The 8433-nt window shown below is 39.3% G+C and overlaps 2 protein-coding genes across 2 annotated transcripts in view; both read left to right on the top strand.

Annotated features, from left to right (window-relative positions):
* The window catches only part of adora2ab (adenosine A2a receptor b), an 8405-nt gene extending 4462 nt beyond the window's left edge, over positions 1–3943 (top strand). The window contains exons 4-5 of the mRNA XM_023403407.2: positions 1777–1880; positions 2471–3943. Coding sequence (XP_023259175.1) covers positions 1777–1880; positions 2471–3447 — 1081 coding nt within the window. The 3' untranslated portion in view covers positions 3448–3943. The remainder of the gene's footprint in view (positions 1–1776; positions 1881–2470) is intronic.
* Positions 3944–5342: 1399 nt separating this feature from the next.
* Positions 5343–8364, top strand: snrpd3l (small nuclear ribonucleoprotein D3 polypeptide, like). The gene is made up of 4 exons (XM_023403406.2): positions 5343–5460; positions 6212–6352; positions 6997–7189; positions 8130–8364. Exons 2-4 carry the CDS (start codon positions 6227–6229, stop codon positions 8192–8194), a joined length of 384 nt encoding a protein of 127 aa, XP_023259174.1. The 5' UTR covers positions 5343–5460; positions 6212–6226; the 3' UTR covers positions 8195–8364.
* The last annotated feature ends 69 nt before the right edge of the window (positions 8365–8433 follow it).

Genomic DNA, 8433 nt, shown 5'->3' with positions numbered 1-8433 from the left:
GGGGGGAGGTTTTATGAGAATTATTTTTCCTTTACTGTTGAATGTAAACTGTTGCCTTTTACACAGTCAGTCTTTCACACATCAGAGATGAACCATTAGGGGTGAGAGGCGTCGTGTAGCAAAACACAATGAATTACAGAGAGATTTTATTCAATTAGGGCTAATCTGGCCGGCTGTGGGTTGACAGAGATGTATGTCTCCACAGGCTTTATTGGGTTACTCCTTTGTGTGCTGCTGGAGGGATGAGGCCTGCTGAGGGCTTTGATCATTACCATCCGCCTATATCAGCACCACTCAAATACCATCTCTTTCAAATGGCTCGGTTATTTTGCCGCTTGCAACAAAGTTCCTTATTTGTTCTCTCTGCAATAGGCATTTTGACACACCATTGGCTCATATTGTTTGTGTATGTGAGCAAGCCCACTCTTGTGTAGTCACAGCTGCATTCCTTACCCCTGTCATGAGAGGATATTTCATCTAGTAAGCCACAGCAGGTGACACATTTGCATAAGCAGTTGCATAACGGCTTGTGCGTCTGTTTGTGAGCTCACACTGAGGCCACAACCCTGGCACCAAGGACCGGAGAGCTAATAATTCATTTCAATATTAGGGAGCTTAATATAGCCTACTGGCTGCCACCCTCCCCATGAAAGATATCAGTCACACGGTATAATGGCTACAAAACACAGGGACAATTTTAAGTCAGTGTAGGTGAGGTGATACACCAAAGAATAGTCATTCTCCCATAGAGGTGGGGTGGAGTTTCGGTCTTAAAAATACCTTAAAAATAAAATTGAAATCAGATATTTTAAAATGTATTTATTAGTATTGTCTATAGAGTATTGTCAGGTCCTGCTGTCTTTTCTTATGTCATTGTGTCAGTGTTATAATAAAAATGTACACTGTTGCTCATAAAGTTGGAATAAAATATTTTTTTACCATTTTTTACCTTTCCATGAACTGATTGTGACAATGTGATTTATTCTTGACAGATAAAGTGTATATCTTCTTAAAACTATAGTAGTCAATCTCTTCCAAAGTGATTACTGACGCATTTAAATTGGAATAAACAGAGGATTGTGTCTGTAAACAAAATGATTCCAACATTATGGGCAACAGTGTATATAATAAGTAATGAATATAAAAACGTCTGTGTTGAATTAGATGACTTAAAAATGACCAAACTTGAATTAAACATAAAGCTTTTCTGTACTTAAGCTAAGACCATCTTATCGTTTGCTGTGGACACATATTTCTACAAGTGTGGTGTGTAGCTGATATACATCACACACAAATCCCCCTTATGTGAAGCCAAGTTCAAGTCTGAGTTCAGCTACAAGCCATGAAAATAGGGAAATGATGTATTTGATGATTTTTTTTTTCACTTTGCTCGGAATCGTTTTTTATGGCCCAACTTTGTTCAGAGCTCTGAGTTAACATCCGAGATGAGAAGGAAGTCTGTCAGTAAATTACAGTATAGGAAGGAGATGTAGATTAATGTACATTCACGTGAATGTTTGCAGTCATGCACAGTGACACAGCAGGATTTCACACAGTGTCTACTCCTCCACCAGCTAATGTGTGTTTTTGCAGGCACTATCAGGCCTTACTTAAAAGCCAGTAATTCAACAACTAAAACTTTCTCTGGTTTATTGAATTGATAAGGAGTCAGGCTTTCATGCACAACCATCCACAACCGCAGACAGATATTATCGTAATGAGATCAGATAAAGCAGCTGGCCCTCATGTATCATTGTGTTATGCTCCACCTTTCAGGTACAACAGCCTGGTCACAGGGCAGAGGGCAAAGGGCATCATCGCTTTGTGCTGGGTCTTCTCAGCAGGCATCGGCCTAACTCCGATGCTGGGCTGGAACAGAGGTGATTTATTTTGGCAAATGTAAATGTTTGCTTTCACTTACTCCAGTGAAGTTTTGTTGTCCTAGACTGTAGAAAAACATAACTGCAGCCCCTCTTACATTGTCCAAAGGTTTCTGAGAAGATGGCTTGATGCCCATGTTTTGGCTTACATTTGTTTCATTGTCAGTTGTTTAAAGCCAGAAAATCTGAATTTTGAAAAAAGTAAGCATCAGTCAAGCATTTATCAAAGTTATCACATCTCCTAACATACCGTTTTAAACCTCAACATCCCCTTACGAGAACAACCATTTTCAAAATTGACAGACGTAGAACATGAGGGGAAAAAATACACTTAGGAAAAAAATGGGAAATGGATTAGTATTGTAATTCTAGAGAAAAGTGCTCCAGTTCACTTTAATATCAACAATTAGAGGAAATGCATCTAGCATTTTCACATTGGCTTCAATTCAGCGAAGTGGTTCTTACTGCTGAGATGATTTCAGAGAGGAAAACTGAGGCCAACTGTTAGTTTCATGTCTGAAACCCAAAGCATGCAATGCAATATGATGCAATAATTATATAAAAAAATGACCCATGCCTCTGTTGTACAGGATGGAGCACAGATGCCACCAACAGCAGTAACAGCTGCCCTGAAGGCATGACCGAGTGCCTGTTTGAAGGAGTGGTTACCCTGGACTACATGGTCTATTATAATTTCTTTGGCTGTGTGCTGGTGCCTCTCATGGTCATGCTGGTCATCTATGCCCATATCTTCATGGCCGCACGCCGTCAGCTCCGACTGATGGGGCTCAAAGTTGCACACGCACCCGCTCCTGGAGAAATAACCTCTTCTTCGAGCTCGTCTCGTTCAACCCTGCAGAGGGAAGTGCATGCTGCCAAGTCACTGGCCATCATTGTAGGTTTGTTTGCTATGTGCTGGCTTCCGCTGCACATCATCAACTGTTTCAACCACCTGTGTCAGGACTGTAACCGTCCCCATATCTGGGTGATGAACATTGCCATCATCCTCTCCCATGCTAACTCTGTTGTGAATCCCTTCATCTATGCCTACCGCATTCGGGAGTTCAGACAGACCTTCCGGAAGATCCTGTACCAGCACGTCCTGGGGCACAGGGATGTACCTGGGTTTGGGGTTGGGAGTGGTGATGGTAGAGGTATTGGGAGCAGGAGCATCACACGGACCTCTTCCTCTTCCCCTAAAGAGCGCTCATCATGCGACACAGTGGTAAATAGTTACATTCTGGACCACAGTCCTAACCGAACTCCTCCAAAAGCTACTCATGAGGGCTCTTGCCACTGGACATCAAAGTTAGACTCTGCACCAAGCAGCTACATACCCAATGGACACCAAATACAGGGTAGCACCCTTTCGGCAACACAACAGCAGCCATGCATCATGGGATTTGCTGCGCAGGATGGAATAGAGTCAGTCACATATTTGGAGGGGGCAACAGGTGTTTCAGAGCTGAAGGACAGTGGGAGCTGCATTGCTTTTGTGAATGTTCAAGCTCTCTCCTTAAAACAGACAGACTGTGTCTGCTCTACAGAGCTTACAGAAGTCTCATGACAAAGATATTTAAGTATTTAAAACATATTTCTATTGCCAGAAAACAAGTAACAGTCTGCACATGTGAAAACATGAAGAAGGATTAATGATGCCTCAGCAAATCAACAGCAGCACTAAATCTCTTTTTCTCTTTCCGGAGTCACATGAACTGATCGCAAGGCAATATTTTGGTCTGCTTTACTATTTTGTTCTCATCAACAATCTCTGAGATGGATCAGATCTATAAGCACACAAAAAAATGTGCTGATGCTAAAATTTTTCCATGATAAATATCCTTTTTTTAGGTTGTATGTCTCTAAAACAATATGCATCTTAATGTGCAGAATACAATACTTTCTCAACTCTACTGTACCTTGCAATTCATTTTTAAGAGTCTTTAAATCTTTGAACTGCATTTATCTGATAATGTATCTTTGATATTGCATCATGTCACTTTTTGTAATGGCCATCTGTGCCTTGTTTTTACCCAATGGAGAATTAAAAACATTTTAAATAAGTTGTAGATCACTTTTTTTAATCAACTGAAGTCACTTTCTGTCACCAAACTGAATGACATTCAGTCAATGCCCAGCTATTATTGAACAACTTCACCGCAAACCTCCATACTGCTTTAGATGAAGCACATACAGACTGAAGTAGGCTTTACTAAGTGTTGTCTGTCTCTTACTAATGGTCTGAGTGACCAATAAAACCGTCCTCTGTGACAACTTGGGGAAAACAATGATGTTTGCAAGTATAAGGCATGCACTACCTCTTGTGTATAGATCTGTTAAAAAGTCATTTCTCAAACTGCTGGATAGCTACAGAACACATGATGTTGCTACTTTGATAACTGCCAGGCAACACGTGTCTGTTGCTCCTTCAACAACTATGTGACATATGAGTCAAAGGCACTGATGTATTCAGGCCAGTTAACAACCATCCAAAACAAAGAGCTTGTTTGATCTATTCAAATATCAGTCCATATACCTGTAAGTGGCTACTTTCAGAATCAAGCGCGCACACACAGACAGCAAGAACAACACACACACGCACACACATACACACACACACACACACACACACACACACACACACACACACATAAAGTATATACACAAGACTACAGACTACTCTGTAAGAGATGTTTACAGAGTAGCTTGGCTGCTGACGCCAGTCAATGAGCCTAATGCAATGGAAATCAGATGGAGGTTCATTTGATGATGTCTTTTATTATGCCATTATGCTTTCTCCTTCCTCATTAAAAAGCCTTCCCTATGTGAGACCTGCATTAAGCGACATTTATGTGCCTCAAAGCAATCCAAGAGACATGTCTCCAGGAAACATACATGGGTATGTTTCTAGAACACGTACTGTATATTTACTCACAAACTATACATATCAATTGTTTACTACACTTTGTGACCATGTACAAGGGTATTTGAATGAAATAAGCATGAGATAATGGTTAGTAAAACTATGTGATTATGGTAGATTCAAATCTGAGTAATTTATAGATACTAAAAATTAATCAAATAAAGGACTTTTGTAGACCATCATTTGTGTAATAATGACAGACAAGGCTCCACCATGATGGCACCATGTCCAGAAGGAATACAGTCCAATACACCACTTTATGGCATGTCATTCAATCATAAACTACTATATAGGAATCATGGCATGGGCGTGCATTTAGCATGTGCTCTCTTTCAGAAAGAACAAGCAAATTAGCAGAAGTAGTTTTGCATTTTTTGCATAGATGTGTACGCACAGGCTTCATAAAACCGCAAATTTTCCATTTCGAGGCCAAATAGAAGTCCTTTTTCCATATAGACGATAGATGAGCTGAAAAAAAAATACAAGTCCCACAATGCAATGCAAAAACAATGGCACAGGAAGCACTTCATTGAATCATTGAGGCATTGTGGGTAGGCGGAAAAAGGCTCAAAAAGGGACGCGAAAGCGACAAGCGCACGTTGCAGAGTTGCTCGAAAATAAAACAACGAAGAAGTCCTTTTTGAAGACAGAATCGAGGTAAATATCTCAACAGGTTGAACAAAACAGCATTATCACTTAGTTTACCCAACAGTGGTGTTTGTCTTTGTGTTTCATCGGAGCTCATTCATCCACTTAGCAAACATGGCTCCCTCTATTTTCCGTACTGAAACTTTCTACTTCAAAATTGGATTCGGTGTTAATGTTAAAATTAGTATTTAGATCGTGTTAGGGTTTGGGTCGTGTAATCTACCACTAATTGGCTCAAAATAAGGTGTAGAAGTCTTTTCTCCTGTTAGGTAACCCTGCATTCTCGTGAATTAGCATAGCCAGCTAATGTGGCTAATTTAGCTAGCGGTTTGCTTTCAATGCGTCTGCAATGAAAATGGTTGATTTTTATCAAGCCTGAAGTTCACCATTCTCATCCGCACACCGCATCCCACCAAAGGATAAATCGGCTCATTGTTATGTCTTAAACAGTAGTTTTAGACTGTTTAGGAGACAGCCCCAGAGCTAGAGCAGTGTTGAGATGGCTATTGCAATCAATGGGCTCACATAACAAGCATTTTGACTGACGCATTTAATGTTTTAGTTTAAATAAGATAAATCACAAGTAGTGTTTCACAATATGACTAAAATAATCAGATAGTAATAAAACTGTTATTAAGAATTTATTGAAATAATTGTAGATTAGAGATAATATGTTTGTGATAGTTGACAGACATGTATTGCATGATTTATTATGGGGCAGCACGTTCTAATATGTCCTACAATGCATGTTGTGTTTCAGGAAGACAGTTGAAAAATGTCCATCGGCGTGCCAATCAAGGTTCTGCATGAAGCAGAGGGACACATCGTGACCTGTGAGACCAATACAGGAGAGGTGTACAGGGGCAAGCTGATCGAGGCTGAGGACAACATGAACTGCCAGGTTGGTCTTAAATAATAATACTTGAATAATAATCATAAATGAAGCCATCTTACAGTCTGATTTCACATTACATGTTACCCTTTTTTCAAAATGTAGTACATAGTACTGTAATTAAGTAGATTTTCACATTGCTTTTACATTAAATTGTTTTTTTGGGGGGGTTTTTTCATGTATTTATTGCTTTTAAATATTACCTCTGTCTTCCTCCTCTGCTCCTTTCCAGGATAAATCAATTTGAGGCTATAATAATTATGTGAGGTTTTGTGACTATGATTGATTATACAAGAAGAGTCAATATAAAGTGTTTCTTGACTTCTCATTAATATAAAGTTTGAGTCTTACTGGACACAGCAGTTGTCATCCCTGATCTTCAAGTACTGTAGTCCTGGATCCAGACCGTAGCTCTTTAGAAATAAAATCAGTAGAGTTTTGGTATTGAAAGACCAGAGTTGTGAACCACCAATTTAACAGATTTTTTGTTACACTGTTTATACAGTTGTTTAAGCTTAATTTAGCTTGTAGTGTATTTGTGCCTTTTAGCTTAAAGACTTCACGTGTTAAATTTACTATAACTCTAAAAAGACTGTCAACTATGTGATTGAATATGTCATGCTAAAATTAGACATCATCTTCCATTGCTGCAGATGTCCAATATCACAGTGACTTATCGTGATGGCCGGGTGGCACAGTTGGAGCAAGTCTACATCCGTGGCAGCAAGATTCGCTTCCTGATCTTACCTGACATGTTAAAGAATGCCCCTATGTTAAAGAGTATGAAGAACAAGAACCAGGGATCTGGTGCGGGTAGGGGCAAGGCAGCTATTCTCAAAGCACAAGGTGAGTGGGATGATTTTGGACCAGTCTCCTGATTCAAAGGACACTGGAATGTGTCTGCCTAATCAGATTCCTTGGCAGTTGCACTTAATTTCTGCAGATTACACATTTAATATCTTTCTTAGTCTTTATTTTATTTTTGTACAATAGACTACAAAATTGGCAGGAGATAAATTCTATGCACACATGCTACTGAATCCCTCATGTTGCCAGTCCATTTATTTACTATATGCACTTAAATTATGCAGTAGACCTGTTTATATACCTAGGGAACCTAACCCATTTGAATTGTACTTGCATTTTGACAAAATTTTGGGGTCGCCAACCTGTGGAGACAGGTTTGAACAGGGTTCCTCTTAAGACCTACAATGTGGTATTAATTATAAAATTGTATTAAGGTGACAATGAAGACATCCTAAATTGTATATACACAGTGCAGATACAATAATGTTGACACTGGTGTATTGTGATTCATTGGACTACAATAACCCTGCATCGAACACTCTCCTGTCCCAGCTTCGGGGCTGTCAGAGGCATTGATTCAGTTCTACTGAATTATTTTCTGGCTGCAATTTGTGGTGGTGTATTGAATTCTATTAAGATGAACCCAATAAATTGTCCCTGGGGTAACAAAGCTACAAAATCAGGCTTGTCTCAACATCTCTCTAACACAAACTTGGTAGATTCACAAAATACACAAATATTTTACTGCATTACATTGTGTTGAAATGCGTTTTATATAAGTGTATTATTCATCTCTTGGATATTTTCACTTGCTTTGTAGATCATCTATGTGGCAGTCCTCTCCTGAGAATCTTAAAATTAATAAGCCCCTTGGGGTTTCTGTGATAATTTCCCTTGACCAGGGAGACACCCTCTCTGTCATCCGAGTCAAACTAATTCTGATAAATTGGGTTGTCTTTTGTCTTGTGTTTGTCTGCAGTGGCTGCAAGAGGCAGAGGCCGTGGTGGAATGGGAAGAGGTAACATCTTCCAGAAGAGGCGATAACTGCTACAGCTGTGTTAAGATTTTTGCGTTGTATAGTCTTTGGGTTTTTTTTTTTTTTTTTTTAAATTCTGTCTTCTTTGGATTGGATATCTTGGATGTTGTTTGCAACCCTGTACTTTGCAGGTTATTGCTTTTGATTTTTTTATGAAAATAAACATATTTCAATTTGATGTGTCCTATGTCCTGCTTCATTCAATGTACTATAGATATTCTTTGGTACCTCTTCTAGTGTTGTTTTT

This window comes from Seriola lalandi, unplaced genomic scaffold (genome assembly GCF_002814215.2).
Source record: "Seriola lalandi dorsalis isolate HSWRI2012SDOR001 ecotype SW California unplaced genomic scaffold, Sedor1 jcf7180002054133, whole genome shotgun sequence".
Taxonomy (NCBI): domain Eukaryota; kingdom Metazoa; phylum Chordata; class Actinopteri; order Carangiformes; family Carangidae; genus Seriola; species Seriola lalandi.
The sequence above is the reverse complement of the archived record's forward strand: the minus strand, read 5'-3'. Positions and strand labels throughout refer to the sequence as shown.

Excerpts from the sequence above, each read along its gene's own strand:
- snrpd3l (XM_023403406.2), top strand. The coding sequence starts at position 6,227 with ATGTCCATCGGCGTGCCAATCAAGGTTCTGCATGAAGCAGAGGGACAC. Across the intron at positions 6,353-6,996 it reads AGGACAACATGAACTGCCAG|ATGTCCAATATCACAGTGAC; the intron begins GTTGGTCTTAAA and ends CCATTGCTGCAG. Across the intron at positions 7,190-8,129 it reads AGCTATTCTCAAAGCACAAG|TGGCTGCAAGAGGCAGAGGC; the intron begins GTGAGTGGGATG and ends GTTTGTCTGCAG.